Source organism: Epinephelus lanceolatus, chromosome 24 (genome assembly GCF_041903045.1).
Source record: "Epinephelus lanceolatus isolate andai-2023 chromosome 24, ASM4190304v1, whole genome shotgun sequence".
NCBI lineage: Eukaryota > Metazoa > Chordata > Actinopteri > Perciformes > Serranidae > Epinephelus > Epinephelus lanceolatus.
The window spans coordinates 16,391,973-16,411,703 of record NC_135757.1 but is presented as its reverse complement, the minus strand read 5'-3'; the positions used below and the strand labels follow the sequence as shown (position 1 = coordinate 16,411,703).

The 19,731-nt window shown below is 40.6% G+C and overlaps 2 protein-coding genes across 3 annotated transcripts in view; one reads left to right on the top strand and one right to left on the bottom strand.

Annotated features, from left to right (window-relative positions):
- The window catches only part of creb3l1 (cAMP responsive element binding protein 3-like 1), a 44,388-nt gene extending 27,285 nt beyond the window's left edge, over nt 1-17,103 (top strand). For both annotated transcript variants that reach the window (XM_078165578.1, XM_033624591.2), the window contains 10 exons: nt 2,007-2,161; nt 2,258-2,339; nt 3,187-3,392; nt 4,615-4,761; nt 5,195-5,253; nt 6,791-6,859; nt 11,617-11,719; nt 11,976-12,138; nt 12,630-12,789; nt 12,876-17,103. In XM_078165578.1, coding sequence (XP_078021704.1) covers nt 2,007-2,161; nt 2,258-2,339; nt 3,187-3,392; nt 4,615-4,761; nt 5,195-5,253; nt 6,791-6,859; nt 11,617-11,719; nt 11,976-12,138; nt 12,630-12,789; nt 12,876-12,912 — 1,181 coding nt within the window. In that variant the 3' untranslated portion in view covers nt 12,913-17,103. The remainder of the gene's footprint in view (nt 1-2,006; nt 2,162-2,257; nt 2,340-3,186; nt 3,393-4,614; nt 4,762-5,194; nt 5,254-6,790; nt 6,860-11,616; nt 11,720-11,975; nt 12,139-12,629; nt 12,790-12,875) is intronic.
- Nucleotides 15,691-19,605, bottom strand: harbi1 (harbinger transposase derived 1). Its single transcript, XM_033624592.2, has 7 exons — nt 19,541-19,605; nt 18,650-18,815; nt 18,363-18,565; nt 18,177-18,264; nt 17,882-18,089; nt 17,618-17,793; nt 15,691-17,483 (listed from the first exon to the last, which is right to left on the bottom strand). Exons 2-7 carry the CDS (start codon nt 18,812-18,814, stop codon nt 17,283-17,285), a joined length of 1,041 nt encoding a protein of 346 aa, XP_033480483.1. The 5' UTR covers nt 18,815; nt 19,541-19,605; the 3' UTR covers nt 15,691-17,282.
- Nucleotides 19,606-19,731: the final 126 nt, after the last annotated feature.

Here is a 19,731-nt window from a genome sequence, read left to right as displayed (position 1 = left end):
ATGTTTGGTTTCTTTCAATTTTACGTTCAATAAAATGCTCATATCGACTGTTCGGTAAACTTGTGCCTAATGAGGTTCCCTTGGAGCGGTGCCTAATCAGCAGCTCACCTTTAAAATAGCCTTAATTGAAAGCATACATAGTTAACCTTCAGCTCTGGTGCACCCATTAGTGAGTCTATTATTATAAACTGTGTGGACAAGCAACGTCCAAAGAACGTAATTTTGAACAAAATAACTGCGAGAGACAGTTTAAGAAAAAAACTGGTTCAAATTTATGCAGCGAAAGTTGAGATGTTCCATATTTTAGTCCCAAGTATGGGTCATTTCATTAGACCCAAACTCCCAAACACTGGTTTGTAGTGCAGGCTTTCTGATACAAATTAAAAGTCTCAAAACTAATCTGGCATTTTCTCTGATTTCTCACAGAAGGCAGCCTAGAGGAAAATTTTGCTGCTCACAATAGTCTTTTCTTTTTCTCATGAGAAATAAATCAGCCTCTTATTTGGAGACTCCTAAATTCTGGTCTGTTTCTTCTAAAGCCTCGCCTTAGGAAAAATGAAGAGCAAAAGAATAAATCAGCACGAGTTATTTTGCTGTGCTCAACTCAAGAATATAAAAAGTACAAAGTTAAGACTTGAACTTGATCGCTGCGACAAATGTCTGATATTGTGCAGGCTCTTTTATAAGCCAGTCATATTTTCTTTTGGATCTTACTGTTATCTCAAGAGCTGATTATTTCAGATAAATAAGGATTACTGCAGTGAGAGAGGAAAAAGAGAAAACGATCAAAATCTCACGTTGATGTTACATTGAGCTCAGTTATGTCTATGAGAAATAGGCTGGACAAAGAAGAGATCTGATTTTGAATTTTATTTTCCTGTGGGAGTAAGCACTTGTCCTCACAGGCTGAGTAGTACTTCTCATGTCGAGTAAACTGATCCACATGTGTAAAATTGGTGGAATTCTCCTTTTAAAAAATAAAAATATTGATTTAAATTGTATTTCTTGAATTACCGTAATATTAAAATATATTAGTTTCACAACTATGAAAATGATCACTTTAAAGATTTGCAGTTTCTGGTCGGGAACTAATTGCAGAACTAACTGAGCATATGTGCAGCTGGCGGGGCAGGTGCTGTGTTGCATGTTGCATTGTTGGTTGGGGACAGGCCTTGAAAGTAAGACCCCTTCAGGACAGATTTTGTTCCTGATATTAACCTTAAAATGTGATGATTTGATGCTGTTCATTTGATAAAGTTCAACTTTTAAATGGTGTGAAAAGTTCATGAGTTTTAAGTTCATTGCCTGCCAGGCAGGACTGGAGCCTCTTCATCATCTTGCCCACTAGGACACCAAATACACCAGGAGTGCTGCCGACTAGTTTCCCTGCAGCCCTGCAGTGGCACTTATGTTTCTAAAAATACTTCCTGCAGGTCACAGTAGACTAAACAACGGAGTACCTGCGAGATGCTTTTATATATATATCCTTATTGTGTTTTAGGGAAACTCCTTTAAAATTGCATTGTTGGGACACCCAATTATGCATATTTTCTGCAGTGTTTAAAGGCAGCAGCCGTTTCTTTTTTCAAGAAGGATACTGAAGACGAGTTGCTGGTTCAGCCCATCTTTTATTTCAGGGCAGATACACACTCGCTGGAGACAAATTATGCACCACAGTTGCCAAAGCGTCGTCGTCCAGCAGTCTGTAATAACCAGTTTTGTCAGGAAGTGCTTGAATGTTTTGGGGGAAGCTCTTTGAAAGTGTGATTTATAAGCTACCAGTTACTTCCCATTGGAAGACCTCCCTGAAGGTCCCTGAAGAAAAATATGGTCAGGTTAGTGTTAGTTACTGATTTTAAAAGGTGGGGCTACTCTGAAGTGTTTTAAATAAAGTTATTCAGCAAGGATTGACAAAATACAGAGTTGCCCATCGCCAAACGGATCCAATTTAGCTTTGGTGTTGAATATAATGTCTTTGATTTGATGGTATTTTGTTTCTCTTACAGAATTTGAATGGAGCTTCAGTCAGGACCTGTCCGCCATCTTGGTGAAACAAGAGGAGCCAGATGTTGGTCAAAGGTTAGACCCTCAGCCTCTGGAAGGCCCGCCTCTCATATTAAACCCCGCCCCGCCACATCGAGGGTCACCATGGAAACACACGGTTAGCATCCATCAGACAACAAGATGCTACATATGATGTTTTTATTGATGTTAAGTGGTTAGTTCATCGGTGTTACTGTTGTTTCTGTTTCTGTAGGAGCCCAGTCAAGACAGTGTGAAGCCAGTAGCCATTAAAGATGAACCCAGAGAGATTGGACAGTACCTAAGCCTGCCCAGCGGTACACAAACACACACACACACACACACACACACACACACACACACGTTACATTAGTATCAAAATTTAAATCACCAGCAATAAGCAAGTGACACAAAGGAATGTATCCAGTCGCCACAAACAGCGGCGAAGGTTTTGTTTCAGAATAGGTGGGGGACACATAAAAAATTGTTTCGAATCCTGGCAAAGGAAATTTTGAGCATCACACACTTTATTTCTTGCATATTGGGGAATTTTAAGCACCAATTTGAGCCTTTTCTGCAACAATTTATGGTTGAAATGTCTTTTATTTTGTTTGAATAAATGTATCAGGGGAGACAAATTCACATGTTTGAAATATGCATCACCTGCGTCCCCCCTGAAATCTACACCTATGTCCACAAGACTTGCAATGTTTTCAAGAAAATATGGTCACAACATTCAAATGTTGACAAATTAACCCATTTTTATTCCAGTTCAGGGGAATAAAAACCCACAAACGTATGTTGATTGAAAGACTTTTATGGGTTTTTATTCCCCTAAACTTGTCTTGTTAGGCACAGCTTTATCCCAAGCTGTCAAATGCTTCAAACTAATTCTAAAACTCACCATCTGACTGATAAACTCTCAACCTGACAGACCAGTTCAGGACAGAAACAGCCTTTCAGAAGGTCTAACTTCCTGCCTTTGTATCTGTATCTCTCTACCTTTATGCCAGTGATCACAGCAATCCACTTGAGAAGTACAAAGTCACTTTTTAGTTTTCAGAACGCCAACAGAGATCTCATGTGTTGTTTCAGTTGTCAACAAAAGCATGATGTCTCAGTTAAAAGTAGCAGCACTCAATCAACACCCTCCTCTCCTTTTAGACGACACTCTCCAGCTCCCGCCCACCCCTCCCAGCAGTAACCACGGCGACAGTGACGGCTCCCTCCCTCCCTCCTCCCCACACCTCCCCTTGCCACCGTCTTCCCCTCAACCACAACAGAGGCCAGGAGGTCGTGCCTCCTCCTCTTCCTCCTCCTCCTCCTCCTCCTCAGCCATCTCTTCTTCACCTCTCCTCACTGCACCACATGTAAGTAAAAGAAACACTCTGTATCTTTCTGCTCCCCATCTCCACTCTTGGTTTTCATTATTATTCCCGAACTGATTCGACGGAACAAATAGTTGAATGGACTAAGTGCACATTTTGGTGTGTGGCACAGCTGTCATTATGGGGTTCAATCAGCCCGATAGTCTGCTGACAAAATGGGGCCTATTCAGTGAAATTCAGTCAGTCCAGTGTCTGGCCATTGTCTGCCCGATTCAGCAGCTTTTCTCTGAAGAAATGAATCACATGTGCACTGATGCCATAATGTAATTCCTTATGACCAAATGTTTACACACAATTGTTCAACATCAGCAAAAGATGTTTGATTTGGTAATGATGCATCTGAGCTGCAGTAAAATCACCACATGAAGAAGCTGTGTTGTTTCGTATTGTTCAAAGGGAAAGCTGATGAGTCAGCCGCCTGCGGGGATTATTTTTAAGGGGACCTAAATATGCTTTTCCTTATTTTCTGCCATATATACAACATTACAGTGTCAGATGTTGATATCAAACGTTGCCAGTTTCAAATAATGAGGTAAACGTGTGTTAAAGTAATCCCTGTGAGCAAAGACCACAGGCTTTAGATCGTTCTGAATGCTCTTGTTTCCAGCTGTGTTTTTTTTTAAAGTTTGGCTACAAGCTGATGTCAGCTCATGCCAGGTTTCTATATGGTCATATGCTCCAGGCAGGTGTTTACATTATGTACACTACTACATGTAGCTACATGCTGGAAAATATGTAATCTTGGTTCCTGATGCTGTTAATTTCTCCTCGATTTTGGTTCATATTCCTGCTGGAACATTTCCAGTTGTAAAGATTTTGGTTTGCAAGCTTTAATAGGAGATTTTTATCCGGAGAAAGTGCCACTCCACTTTATTACGGTCAGTTCCTGGCAGTGCAGAGATGTCAAGATGCAGAAAACCTGGAAACACTGACCAATCAGAGCAGATTGTGCTTTTTCAGGAGGGGTTCTTAAAGAGACAGGCGCTAAAACGGAGCGTTTCTGACAGAGAGTGAACACAGGTGTTCCAGCACAGACAGTATGAGGAAAATAAAGTGTTTTGTGAACATTAAAGCATGTTAAAATGTTCTAGTAGAAACCCAAAGTACAAATATAAACCTTAAAATGAACAGAACAGGTCCCCTTTAAAAAATTGTGATAACGGTTGTGAGTGTATGGATGAAGTTCCTTTGTGTCATTGTGCAGAAGCTGCAGGGTTCAGGACCCCTCTTGCTGACGGAAGAAGAGAAGAGGACCCTAGTTGCCGAGGGTTACCCAGTACCTAACAAACTTCCTCTCACTAAGAGTGAAGAGAAGGCACTGAAGAGGGTCCGGCGGAAGATTAAAAACAAGGTAAACACCGCAGCTTTTAATTGCAAGTAAAAGCCATCCTCAGATTCGCTCTCCTTTGGCGTTTCCCCTCGCTATATTTACATTTTTCCAGCACTGTGTCTTTTGGATGCGTACTGCTTATGGTCTGGCACCTGGTCAGTATCTTTTCATAAAGCCCTGACTTAACCTGAGCTCTGTGGGACTACACGCTCATAAATGTCCCAAGCTTAGAAAATAAGAGGAAAATAAGAAAATACAGGCAGAGATCAGAGTCTCTGCAGAGAAATATCCACTGCCACACACTTCTAGTGACTCATAAGTGATAACTGAGAGGGATTACTTCAGTATGAGTCTATGCATTGTTTTTTTTAAGGAAAATCCTGCATAATATATCTTTAGTAACTTGACAAATTGTCTTTGCATCTTGCTGATATTTCTTTGTTTTTCTATCCAGATCTCAGCTCAGGAGAGTCGGAGGAAGAAGAAAGAATATGTGGAATGTCTGGAGAAAAAGTAAGGCTTGGAAAAACTCTTTGTCCCCGTGTTTCCATCCGTTTTCCACTCCTTTTGGTTTACCTTTATATCTGGCTGTCTTTTTGCGATTTCCAAGCCCTTTTTTTCTCATTATAGTTCTTTTAAATGGTATTAAAGTACAGTACATCAGTGGTTATGATTATTTAGAATTGTCCAGCCAGGAAAAACAATTTAAAAAAAATCGATTCAATAAATAATGGTGCGACTCAGTATTTTTCTGAACAGTCAACAAATCCTATGAAAAGACCAAATTAATGGATGTTTCTTATCAAAATGTTTCTCAACCTCCACGGTCAGATGCATTCATCATCATCATTTGATGTTTTTCAGTGGAACATGATTTTTTAAAATGCAATTTGTCATCGAATCATGGAGATAAATGTTCTACTGCTGAATTATTACTGTTATTTCAACCAGTTTCATGCCAGCCCAGCTGTTAAAAATGCTCAAACAGCCAGTTGCACAGCAGTGTCTATGCAATAAATGAATAACTTTTCTCTTCCACTCCTCCGAGCTGTCTAACAATGTGTTTAAGAGCGTTGCATTTGTTCCAGAAAGCGGCCATGATGGCCAATGAGGTTGAGTCCAACCACAGGGCTTTTTATACATAATTTTATGTTCTTCATCTGCATTGCTCACACAAAAAAAAGAAAAATACAACTGAAAAACGGAGAAAAGATAGATTGGTGAAATGCCCAAGTGAGCCTGAGAGTTGAAGTTAGAGCTGAGTTTGGTGCCACACACACAAGCTCTGCAGGGGATTGAACTAGCAGCCTATCTCCTTTAGGGTCAGGTACAGATGTCCAGATGAACACATAATACGTACAGGATGTATTTCATCATTAAAAGTGAGCAGAAACTCTTTCCTCTCTTCTCTCCTTTGTTTTTCTGGCAATTCATTGCCATGGCAGGACTCCAGTAACCTGCTGAACACATGGGTCAGAGAGTGAAAGGGAGGTGAAAATGTGGGCTTGATTTTAAGACATTTCCAATCGCAAAAAGCACCCGAAGACATTCATACAGGTCGTACCCAAACACTATTAGTCGGGGGAGAGCTGACTTTAACAATAGTAAGGAAAGAGGAGGTGTGTAAAAACAGAAATCCTTCTCTGTCTTTGTGTTCTCTTTGGACAGGATTATTGAAGGACCCCTTACAAAGAAACCAGCAGGATGACTCTCTGAAAAGAATGTGTATGAGTGAGCTGTACTCAGACCAAACATAGCAAGAGATCAGGAGGATTATGAGTAACAAAGCAGAAGATTAACAAGATTTTAAGTTAAGATAAAAGATATAAATAGGATTAGCAGGAGATGACAAAGGAAGAGCAAATGAAGAGGGATGAGAGGACAGTTGGGAAGTCTCTCATCCTGCAGATCCATTTGTGTGCTGGGTACATCAATTATTTACAAAAGAATTCAAATGTCAAAATGAATTCGGCCCTGATGAGTGAAAATGTTTGCAATCAGAGTAAAAGATCATTAAAGATGCTGACAGGACTCTGTGTCTCTTTGTAAGGGTGGAGAGCTACACGTCAGAAAACAGCGACCTGTGGAGAAAAGTAGAAAACCTGGAGACTGCCAACAGGTGAGGCACTCACACACACACACACACACACACACACACACACAATTACACTCCAGCTGACATTAGCGTTGTTTACCCACTGATACTGTACCACCTGCCTGATCTGATTGATTAGCGTTGCCGTTGATGAGTGTCTGTCGCCCTAGTTTTTGCAGTGGGTCTCACACTGTTGGTCATTGTCGGCCCTTGTCGGCCATCAGAGATTGCAGAGCCTGTTGATGAATGAAATCACTCTGTTTGGCAGTTCAGCTCATCGCATGAGCAGAGAAACAGAAGTGAGGAAAGTAAACAAAAGACTAAAGTCAAAGAGCGTAAACAAACTTGTTATAATCGGTAAGATTATGTTTTTAGCCATTTAGCTCTTTAGCAGAAATGGTTCATAAATGTTTGATGTATTGTTTGCTAGTGCACAGTAAATATGTTTTGTTCTTTCAGCATCAGGTTGAGTTGTTAATGTGCTAACTGGCTAACCAGCAGGGCTGTCCCTGACCAAACTGGGGCCCTAAGCGAAATTTTATTTGGAGGCCCCCATCCCAAATGTATCATAGGTACAAAATGACCGTACAACAACTTGCCATTTAACTTGACAACCTTTAATGGCAATAACAAATGTACTGTAGATACAGTAGTTTGGCTGTATGAGTCAAATAAAATAAGTAATTCCACCTGAAATAAATAAATAAATATTAAATAAAAATAACTTCAAACTGAAATAAATAAATAAACAAATCTGAGTCACAAATAGCCATCAATTACTCATCAAAAGAAAGTAACTTCCACCACCTCAATCCCCCACCCTTGATTAAACACTGAAAATAAAATAAAAGAGGGAGACAGGTTTTTCCTATTTAATCTTATTTTGTTATATTTCTCCCTCTCCCCTCTCTGGAGGTGTCCGATCTCCCTCAGCCCTCCGCCTCTCCCACCTTAATTAAACACTGAAAACAGAAATAAAATACAGAGACATTCTTTTCTATTTTCATCTTATTTAGCTATATTTCTCCCTCTCCCCTCTATGGGAGCATCCGACCTCCCGGCCCCGCACATACCCCCGAGGCTCGGGTCTCCCCCTCCGTGGAGCCCGCCCGCCCTCCCAACCCCGCACATACTCCTGAGGCTCTTTTGGACGACATGTCGACAGCTCTTCACCTGCTGCAGCTCTGCAAGTGCCTGCCAGCGCACCCCTCTGATTGTTCAGATGTGGAGTGCTGTCAATCATTACAGCGACGCATGGGCGGTCAGGTCTCTTCTCTCCTTCCTCGAGCTGATTCTACGCGCGCCTCACGGTATCCATTGCGTATATGCGCAAATGCGTCCCCTCGCGCAAAATGTGGCCCCCCATGGAAGATGAGGCCCTACACACAGCGCGTGTTCTGCATTTAGGGAGGGGCGGCCCTGCTAACCAGCGTCATGACGGTCTTCCGGTTTCCCTTTTGAATGTAGAATACAGGCCACTGCCAACTGCCAAGCCACCAGGAACAGCGTCGGGCTTTGAAACTGAGCTTACATAGTGGCCAAAAGTGGAATTACAACAAGACAAGACAATGGTACAAGACTTTATACCATTAACATAAATTGGGAAAGAAACATCTGTAAATTAGTAGATACATTTTTTTGTGCGCCACAACCCCCATAAAATGACTCGTTTCACTGTTGGGATTTGATCCATTTGGTCAGATAACATTTCAAAAGTTTATTAGAACCGCATGATTTAATACTTTTATCTCAATTCCAGTTAGCGGAGCACTAAACCGGAGCACTGGCGGAAGTTAGCCGCTCAGCCACACTCGTCTCTTGTACACTTGCTCCATGGGCCCCACAGTGTGGAAGATCTGGGCAATTTCATATGATGGAAATGGAGTTTTTTTGGCTTTGTGTGCCACTGAGCAACTGAGAGTTATTTCCTCTCACACAGGTGCAGAATGTACATGCTAGTTGGCGTTGGCTGTAGTCTTGGTGGCGTGTTCAAGTAAAACTTCTTGGCCGAGACACAGGCAACATTGTCACCACCAGTTTCCTGATGTTGGTTTGGTGTGTCTGGGCCTTTATGTCTCTGCTACTAATCAACAAAAGAGTTTTCATATATTATATTTATCTTTGAATAAAAATTTTAAATCATATGCCCTTGATATTTTTCAAGGTGTAGTATCAAAGTTGCAAATTTCAGTATCATAACCACAGTTCTTGCTGTCGTGTCTCTGAACAGGCTGAAGCTGTTGTGAGCTGGCTCCGAACACTAATAACAAAGGGCCGACATTCTTGTAATGATGTTTGGATTATCATCACTGAAAATAGCAACGCGTTTGCAAAGAATGCAGCTTGATAAGCTGAGAGCTGAATGATCTGCGCTGCAGCAGGGCTCATTTTTCTTTAATCTCTCTTGGAGAAATAACGATTATTGTAGCTGCAAGCCGAGCTGCAGTCATATAGTCTTCACGGGCCAAACGCTCTCGACTGTCGGTTATACGTGCTCGTATTCATTTTCTAAAACCCTTTCAGTTTATATGCAGTGTGTGTTAGATTGAGAGAATTCTACGAGTCTAAACAGAGTCTGCTCTCAGACTCACCCAGCTCTGTTTGTCTCCTCTGTTATTATAACAATATGAAACCAATCTGCTATTATCCTTGAGTGGGTAGATGGGTGGGTGGGTGGGTGGGTGGCTGGGTGTGGTGTAGAGTGTTGAGGGGGGGTCTGTCTCTACGTCTGTCTGTCTGTGGCAGCCTCAGCCTGTCATTAAAGCTGCGAGTTAACAGTAGCTTTCATCATGGAAGGCAAACCCCCCTCCCTTCCCACCACACACACACTCACACACTCACACACTCACACACTCACACACTGATGAATATGTTAAACCACCACACAGAGGAACAATGAGTTGGCACAAACTGGAGGAACATGAGTCAGCACGCTCACTCTCACATAAAGTCCAGAAAATGTGCAGGTCTAAAAAAAAAAAAGCTTTTAAATGAATGAGCTAAATTTAAGTTGTGAGTTCCTAAAAATGCCCCAAATGCAGTTATTAGCGGTCGTTTTGTTCTCCATGCAGTGGTTTCTTTTTACTGCACGTCCACTTGGATTCATACAGAACCAAGTTAGTGCCACCGGTCTGTTAGGTGTACGAGAATAACTCCATATTTGTGTAATTTTTATTAGTCAATTTTGTGTCAAGCCAAACATTTGTCCCATCCCACATGGGATTACAAAACACCATCTCAGTCTTTGTGCATCTCAGAAATTTGCAACACTATTGATCCCCTGAGGGAAATTAGGACATGTTAGAGCTCTTATACTGTGTATAGCCATAGAGAAATTATAACATATAGAAATAAAGGACGTATGCAAGAAAAAATGTGCACTACACCACAATATATAACACACCTAAAAAAATCCGTATCAGTTTAAGTGTACGCTATATTTAGAATATTTTCAGCACTTTACCTCGCCATCAAAGCCACCAGATTCTGTTGACAAAAGCAAACATGTAAACTGGAATAAAAAAATTTTAGGTTGCTAAAATACATTTTTATATGGTTCCCGTCCACAGCAATACAATACTTTGCTTTTGTGGTGGTAGATTTGGCCAACCAATACAGTGCGTAAAAAAGGCACAGCAGAAACGTCAGACATGTCGGACCACCGTGTTTAACTATAAATCTTGAAGCGCTACAGTTACGGCTGAAATGAAAACATTAATAAACAGGTTTACTGATTTCACATAAAATCAGTCGCCACCCAGAAGTGATTGCTGTTATAAGCATGACCTCACAGTGATTGGGTCCATGTTGTTTCGACATCCCATTGGACAGATTTGGCATTCAGTGAGTATTTCAAAGTCGACTAGACCAGACACTCAAACATGGACTTTCCAGAGGTGTTTATTTGTTGTCCTCTAGCTTGAGCCAGACAAATATTGATTATAATTTCATCTCTATGTGTGTCCAGCGCAGATAGACATTCACAATATGTTTAGCCTAGCTTAGCACAAACAATGAAAGCAGAGGGAAACCACTAGCTCCCCCAACACACATTCATTTAATAAGTTCATTAAAATTTTCCGTTCATGTGCTGCAAAGTCACACACACACACATATTCACAGAGCCAACCAGCATGACCTTTGGCAGTATAAAAATTGTATTAAAAGCAGTAATAACGTTAACAGTGAATCACTGTGGTTTCACATCAAAGTCCTGTGTGAGAAATGCTGCTCAGCATCATCCCATATAAGTTTATTACAGCTGGCAACTCACAGTGCAATACTACAGTCTGGTGCATGTGACAGACATGAAACATCTGATTGACCACTTTATTGTCTGCTTTAGTTTCCAGCTTATTTAACGGTTGACTGACTCGCTGCAGGCCGGTTCGCAGCTGTAAGCGGTCCTCTGTCTCCACCTAGTGGTCAGAGTGAGTCCTCCCAGCCACTGACAGCTCATACCATCAGAACCCTGCTCTCCAGATCACACTCACACACTGTAGTCTACTGGTTTTACTGGTGTGCTCTGTCCAACTCTGTGGTACTCCTCACTCACTCTGCTAGCTGACACAGCAGCAGTAAATCAGGTGGATAAAGCTGACTTTAAACTATAAGAAGAGAGAAAATACCCGAGGATTTAACTGGTGTTATTTCCCTGAGGTGATGAAGCTGTGATTCAAGGAAGGAAAAATCCTCAACCAAACAGCACTCTTCCTTGAATCTTTTCTCTACTTACTCAGTCTTTTTTGATTGTTAATTTCTCTCTGTTTGTCTCTCTTTAGGTCTCTCCTGCAGCAGCTGCAGAAGCTTCAATCATTGGTTTCAGGGAAAGTTGTTCCCCGTTCATGTAAAATAGCCTCAACCCAAACAGGGACATGCCTCATGGTAAATATATTGTTCTTGTTACGGTAAACCTCCTCACACACATACATTTTAATACTGTCGTTATGAAATATCTTTGGGTTGTGGACGAAACAAGACATTTGAGGACATTATTTTGGGCTCTGATTGACATTTTATAGACCAAGTAACTAATCAATCAATCAATCGAGAACATATTAAAAAACCTTAGTCATAGCCCTGTTGAACTCCTTTTTGTGATAATTTACCAATGTGAGTGTTTTGCTCCTCTCTTACGCAGATGGTGGCCGTGTGTTTTGTCCTGGTGTTGGGCTCCTTCTCTCCCTGCTTCTCCCCCCTCTCCCTCCTCAGTCACACCCCCTCTTTGTCCTCATCCTCCTCTTCCTCTCATCCCTCCCCTTCTCCTCCTCTTTCATCAGCGGACCTCTACACCACCAGTCAGGGTAGGTCAAATACAAATACATCACCTGTGGTTCGACAACTTTGAATTGCAACTGCTGCTCAGCAATTTCCCTAACGACAACTCTGTGCTTTATATTTCTAATACTTAACGGTAAAAGATTCCAAAATAAAAGCACACCAAGAAGGAAGATAGAGAAAGATCCCAGAAGTTTAGTCTTGTAAAGAGGACATGAGTATCAACTTTCACTCTCTGCTGCATTCCACTTCCCTATAAATTTACTTCCTTAAGCCTCTTCCCCTTGGGGAAACCCTTTTGAAACCAGAGGTTAGGCTGTCATCACGTTAAGTACCACTCCTTTCTGCCAGCAACCAGCCTTTGAGTGGTGAGGGACAATGTCTGCCAGACTGTACCCATCAAGGGCTGAAATACTGCCCTGCCCGTGGCCCCTAGACTTCATTATAACCCTGAGATATAGTTGTATTTGGAAATGACATGAGAATGAAAACCAATGTGTGTGTTTGTGTGTTGCAGTCCGTTCCCGCAGCCTGCTCTTCTACAACGAAGGGTCTCCATTGGAGGAGAGTTTAGTGACATCAGAGGGGGAGAGGCTACAGTCTGAGGGCCACGTCCAGACAAGCCGATACACAGCTGACAACAGCAATCAGACAACTAGGCCCAAGTTAGACCGGAGGTAGAAAAACATATATTGTGATATTTTAATGACAAATAACTTTTATTGTCCCCTTAATATTAATCAAGTGCCTTTTTTCTCCTCAGAGAAACAAAACCAGAAGGAGCCTCCGAGTTTTTCTGACACAGCCGGACCCTTCCTCCCATGACTTCTAACCTCTGACCCCTAACAAGCCCTCAACGTCCTGATTCCTGAACTCAGCGGGCTTCATATCGACATCCACCTGGACCAAAATCAATCCATCATCAACCCTTTCAGTACGCCTCGAGACAAGAATTCCTCCACCCTCCACTGCCGGTTCACTGCCTGTACATGGTGCTTCACTTCTCTGCTTCAACAGACTCTGCCACACCTGAAGATACTTGATTTTAAAGGGACCATCTTATTGGAATTTCTACGTTTACACATTAAAATCCAACTAATCTGTTAATATTTAATTTAAAATAGTAACGAAGAATATTTTAAAATACATTACAAACCTAAGGCTTTAATTGAAGAACATCCAGTATTCAGTAACCTAAAGATGTGACTTGTAGCATTATAACAGAAAACAGTTTATCACCACAAACTAATCACATGATCGCCAAGAGAAAAGACAGATGTAAGCTATTTTTGCCTGGTTTCCACATGCGTATGTGTATGGAGACGAGGCAACCAGAAGTCCATTCATTCCTATGGGAATCTCCATGATATCTGTAATATTTCGGCCTGTGCCACTAATTCCATGCCACGTACCTGGCAGGTCCTGTTCTGGTCCCAGTAATGTTCCAAGTGCATATTCCAAACTAATGGAAGGCAAAAAATAGACAAAATTAGCCTCTACGTCATGGCTACAGGTTTTTTTTCATCCGTAAAGAAATACACTTCGTTGTGTTGGACACTATAGGCATCATCTGTATATTTACAGATATATGAACACCACTCACATACGCAAGTGGAAATGAGGCGTTAAGCTTTTGTCCAGAGGTGCGAACCACAGTCAGACTCAAGTCACAAATTTGATGACTTAAGACTCGACTTGACAAATCCAAAAGATGAACCTAAAGACGCAATTTGTAGCATTTTCACAAAAACACTTTATCACCACAAACTAGTCAGAGCATTGTCCAGAGGAAAGACAGGTAAGTCATGTGAGAAGAGTATTATCCAGAAGTGTGGACTCAGGTCATATGGCTTGGACTCAAGTCAGACTCAAGTCAGAAAATTTCAAGGCTTCATAATTGACTTGACAAAACCAAAAGACTTGCAACTTGACTTTGACATCACTTGGAATTGAGCCTTTTGACTAGAAAATACTTGATACCTTCCCCAAAGCCCAAAAAAAGTACATTATTTAAAAAGTGTGCCACGAATCAATTAATTTCCTGAATCAACAAACATTAACACTGTTCAGTCCCAGCAATCCGACACTTAATCCCCCAACTAATCAGTTGTCAAGTTGCAGGAGAGAACCATGAATAACTAATGTTGCGTTACTTAGTGCTAGTTGGACAATATGTCATTGAAGATAAGTATACTGAATACCAAAAATTACAGACAGAGATGCAACAACTTTCAGCTGCATATGACATTTGAAGTTGCACCAAGAACGGTAACTTGAGACTAATAGTAACATAATTAGCTAACGGTTAGCTAACGTTAGCTTAACATCGTAAGTGCTAATATCGTAGGCAACTGGACTTGCTTGCATTTCTTGAAGACGTTTCGCCTCTCATCCAAGAAGCTTCTTCAGTTCTAAATGACTGGTACAAAGTTGCAGGCTAGCCTACAATTACCATGACCTAGATGACTGAGAATCTTCACCGACAAGTTAGCATCTTACAAATTTTTAAAAGCATCCATGAACGAAATATTACTCTGCTGTATAAAATGGCATTACCGTTCGTGAAGAGCGCATTATTATCTGTTTAGGACTCGAAACTCAAAAGTTTAATAGTTGGGACTTGACCTAAGACTTGACACAGGACTTGAGTGTAAAGACTAGAGGCTTACTTGGGACTTGCAAAACAACGACTTGGTCTCACCTCTGGCGTTATCTTACCATGTCAAGACAGACCGAAAGCAATTATTAGCTGCTTTTGGCTCCCTCACTTTCTCTCCAGAACTAATGTAGCGTAGCCATTTTAGAGGGAAAGCGAGCTTTATGGGAAATGTAGTTTTAACGTCTAGAGAAACACACAATGATACACCTTTGCACCTTTAAAGAACTTGTGAATATAAATACATATGGATACTTGACGGACCTCCACTGTGGGAGTTTATGTTAGCACACGATGCTTGGATTTTCCAAGACAAAACTAAATATTGAAAATAACACGTCTAGTCCTTTTTAAAAGGAAGTTGTGCCATTTAAAAAGTGCCTTCCACTTACTTCAGTTAAATATAACCAACTTGGCCTTACACCTAAAGCCCACACACTCACCTTAAAAACCTAACTAGATCACACACTGTTTAAATCAGGGCTGGCCTCTGCCTTTTTGGGCTCATTTTGCCGTCTCTATAGTTTTTGTTTCTTTTGAATAATCATAAACTGGATTAATGTTTAGGATTTATTTGGGGGAATTGTTTTATTTACACGCCTGTAGGTGTAAAAGCTTGTCAGATTCACCTTTGCTACGAGCCAGCCTTGGTTTGACCTGCTTACCAAACAGTTTTTTTTGTTTTTGTGTATTTTATTTTTCCACTTTTTGAATCCATCTCAAGTTTTTCACATCCAGATTCTGCATAATTTTGGGGGGAACCATATTTTCATATCAAGGGACCACTAAAGGGGTCCTGACAGAGGTTGGGAAACATGACATAAAAGTATTTTTATGGAACTAAAAATTGTATATATAATATATTTGCAGCATCAAAAAAGAGCATATTTAATTTATGCAACAAAAAAAGAAATACTGAACGTGTTTTTAAGGTTAGTTTATGTTCTTGTGTTTTTGTTTTTTATAAATAATGTTTACAAAAAACACCAAAATACAACTTATAATATATTCTGAGCATCAAAAAAAGAGCATATTTATTGTATGCAAGAAAAAAAAAGGAAATGTATGTTGTGTTTTGGCATTTAGGATGATGAAGTTTTACATGATGGTGTGTAGTTTACATGCCGTTTTATGGAGTGTAAAACTTTGACATGATCTATTTGTGTCTTTTAACTGTAATACAGTGTTTATGTTCCACTGCTGTCGCATGACAACCTGCGAGGGGCTTTTTTTTGTTCCCTCGTGATTTAAAAATACCATTAGCTTATACAATTACACCTTCAAAAAGCTAATTATTACTGTCAAGCTGAAGTTTCTTGACCTAAAAAGACACAGAGGATTTTTAAATAATAAAAACATTGACGATAATGCTTAATGTAGATATTTTTATGTCATAAATTCATCAAACCAAACAGCAACATCGATGCTAAAAGAGCTCGTGCGACAGCAGTGTATGATGTATTTATTCCTGTTTGTAGAAAGTGTGTATATATTGATGAAGCCAATCAGGGGACTAAAACATTCCAAGAAGTAAAACACCACTAGCTTCGTTACTCCACAATTTGAAGGAACACCGGGACATTTACAATAAATCTTTAATTCTTCACCACTATTCTGACAATGTGAGAAAAAAATTGAACAATTAAATATCATGGTATTCCTTTAAATTAAACGCTATAAAAACAGACCAAATCCTTAAATAAATAACTCTTACTTATAAAATACTCAGTACAATTAACACATCTTCTCAGTTTTTTTTCTTATTCATCTGTTTCATTTTGTGTCCGTCATCTTGTGTGTACACAAAAACATCACGTGACTGCAGCCCGTTGCACAAACATCCTGTCATTCTCACCCGTTAACAGTCATAATGCACCAGTGTACATAAATAATGACAACCTAATGTGCAGTTGTTGTAAATAAGGGCCTTGTTTTTGTATTGTGACATAGTAATCTGAGATTTTAACCTGTGGAATCAAGTTGGAAAGGAAAAAAAGAGAATTTTTGAGGGGAAGGACAATGTAAAGAGGGGAGGGATTAAAAAATAAGGGAGGGTGAGTTTTTTCAACTTGTAAAGAAACCTTAATAACATAGCAGCTGCACACAGTTCAGATGGTTGTTAAACACCAGGTAGTGCTTGATTATTCTCACCTCTTCGTGGATATGTTAGAGAGAGAATAATCAAGCACTTCCTATGTATTTGAAATGTGTTTGGGTATAATGTTGTCTTGGTTTGTTGTATAGCGTCTTGCATGTTCCTCCATATACAACTATGTTATCTTAGTGTAGTCAGTAGAGTAGAAACCAGCAAAATATTAAAAAACTGCATCAGCAACACTGTGTCTGTGGATTTTCTCGCTTTAAATATGACTTGTACGGGTTTGTTCATTCATTCATTCATTTTCCGTAACCGCTTATCCTGTTGAGGGTTGCAATGCTAACCACTTTAAAAAAAAAAGATGGTTTGCTCTGGTCCCAGTTTTAATGTAGTCTTGATCCCCTTTGACCAGCAGTTCAGCTGAAGTGTTTGAGTATGAGCTGTTTTCGGAGGTCCTCTGCCTGGATATCGCGGTCCTCGGGCCTCTGTTCGAGGCACTCGGGTTGCTCCAGAGGGTCGGTTCTCTCCAGAGTCCAGGCATCTAATCCAGACTGCAGGGAGGCATTGTGGAGAACACAGCAGGCCAGCAGGATGGATGAACTCCTTTCTGGAGAATACTGCAGGACAAGAGAGGAGAGGAGATGAGATAAATGGATGATGGGTCTGGAACAGTGACATTGCTTGAAAAGTCATTTAACGTAAGGCCGGCGTTACCATTTTTTGACAGGGAGCTTTGCATGGATTAAAATACCTGTAAGTATCTTTTGGTGCCGTCCAAACATCTGAATCTGGTCTGTATGGCTCTGAAGGTTCTGTCCACTATCTCATGTGTAGCACTGTGAGCCAGATTATACTGAAACTCAGCAGGGGACTCTGGGCAGTCGACTGGAGTCATTAACCACTTCCTTAGAGGATAACGACGATCACCTAGGAAACAGAAATAAGAAAAGGACTTCATTCCTGATGTTTTCAGACTGCACAGAATGATGTAAGAAGTCTGAAATATGTGTCTCACCCAGCAGCCAGCCCTCCTCTATGTCCTGCAAATGTTTGCGGAGAGCAGATCTCTCTAGAACTTCAGTGTCTTTGAGTCCGCCTGGCCAGTGTGTTTCTGCGCTGAGTAACAACCCTCTGGCATCACAAACCAGCTGACAGCCCACAGAGTGAAAGCCCTTCCTGTTTACATATGACGAGTCTTCGCTGTTTGGCGCTTTGATGGTGACCTGGAGGTGAAGGGAGAAGAATATCAGTGAGGCTGTCACCTGCGTACAAAGTGTCCAGAAGTGTTAATGCAGTATAATATAGTAAACCTGAACACAGTCCAGCACCCCCAGAACTCCTGGGAATCCTGCCACCCTCTGAAACTGCTGGAGGGACTGCTCTGAGCTGGCTGTATCTCTGTCAGGGAAACATTAATACTGCTTTAAATGTACTTTCTCCTCCTCTTCTTGGTGTTTTTAATCTTTCATTTTGTTGTTAGTAGCATGAAGCCATACCTGTTAAACGTGATGAACTGGGGAGCTTTCTCCACAAGGGCTCTGGTTACATTAGACACGCATCTTGACATTGATGCCTGGCTGATCCCTATAGTATCTCCCATAGATGTCTGGAACGAGCCAGATGTGTAGAATCCCAAAGCAGCCAGCACCTGGACCTCAGGGCTGATGGCTCTGGACCGCTGGGTCCGTCTGCAGAGAGCCTGACACACAGAAATGACACATACATTTAAATGAATAGTTAATTGGACATAATTGTTCAAAACTGAGGATCAGCACACGCTCACCTCTCTGAGTAACTCCACCAGATACAGAATAAACTCTCTGGGGAAGCCGAAGTGCGTGAGGAGAAAATCATCTGGGACAGAGTCCAGGTCAAAGCGGTCCAGGGTCTTGTGGCCTCGACCGTGTAGGAGTAGATCACAGTCCAAGATGGCTATAGGGATCGCCATGCTGTGGGAATACATTTACATTAATAAATAATACGCATTCATTTCAAGCACCTTGTTATACTCTTATTTGACATTTATAGTGGAAGATTTTCATGCCATATCCACAGTCATTTCCACTTTGTTCTTTGCCTCAGTAAGACATACTTGTGTGAATTTCACACAAAAAAAGAGAGAATCTTAGGCACAAAATAATGCTAGTTTAAGTTGAAATATAGGGATAATATATAACATTAAATCTAGAATACAGTAATATAAATTAGTGGTAGACAAATGTACAGTTGCAAATAAATTAACTGAATGAACTGAATGTATACAATAATGTATTAAACATATGTGCTTAATGAAAAACAAAATATAAATACACAGACATGTAAGCAGTTTGTAAAACAGTAAGTACACTATATACAAGGTAAAGATACATTATAATAGTTTCTAATGACAGTTTTATTATTACAGCCCTTTTTTTGAAAGATTATGACGATCATAGCATGGGACAAAAACCTGTCACGTTTTAAAACTAACGTCAACGCTAGTTATTCCTGTATGACTGAATCGCTTAAGTTAACGTGCTAACTAGCTAGCTAGCTCGCTAACATTTCGAGCTTTCTTAATTTTAGCTATGCTTGCTTGTTGAGGCAACGCTACTAATACACGTCGCTGGATAGCTGTAAATAAAAATTAAAACATAATTCCTTTCATTTGCATTATTAAGAAAGGGGTACTTGCATTTAAAGCAGTCATGCAGCATTTGACAACAAAAACAAGACAGAAACACCCAACCTGTGACGCACATTCGCAGATTCGAGACAGGAAGTAGCGTGTTGTATTTACAGATTATGGTATTGGAGTAAAAATAAAATAAGATACAATAAAACTTGCATTTTTTTGCGAATAGTATCATAGAGCACGCGTGGTGT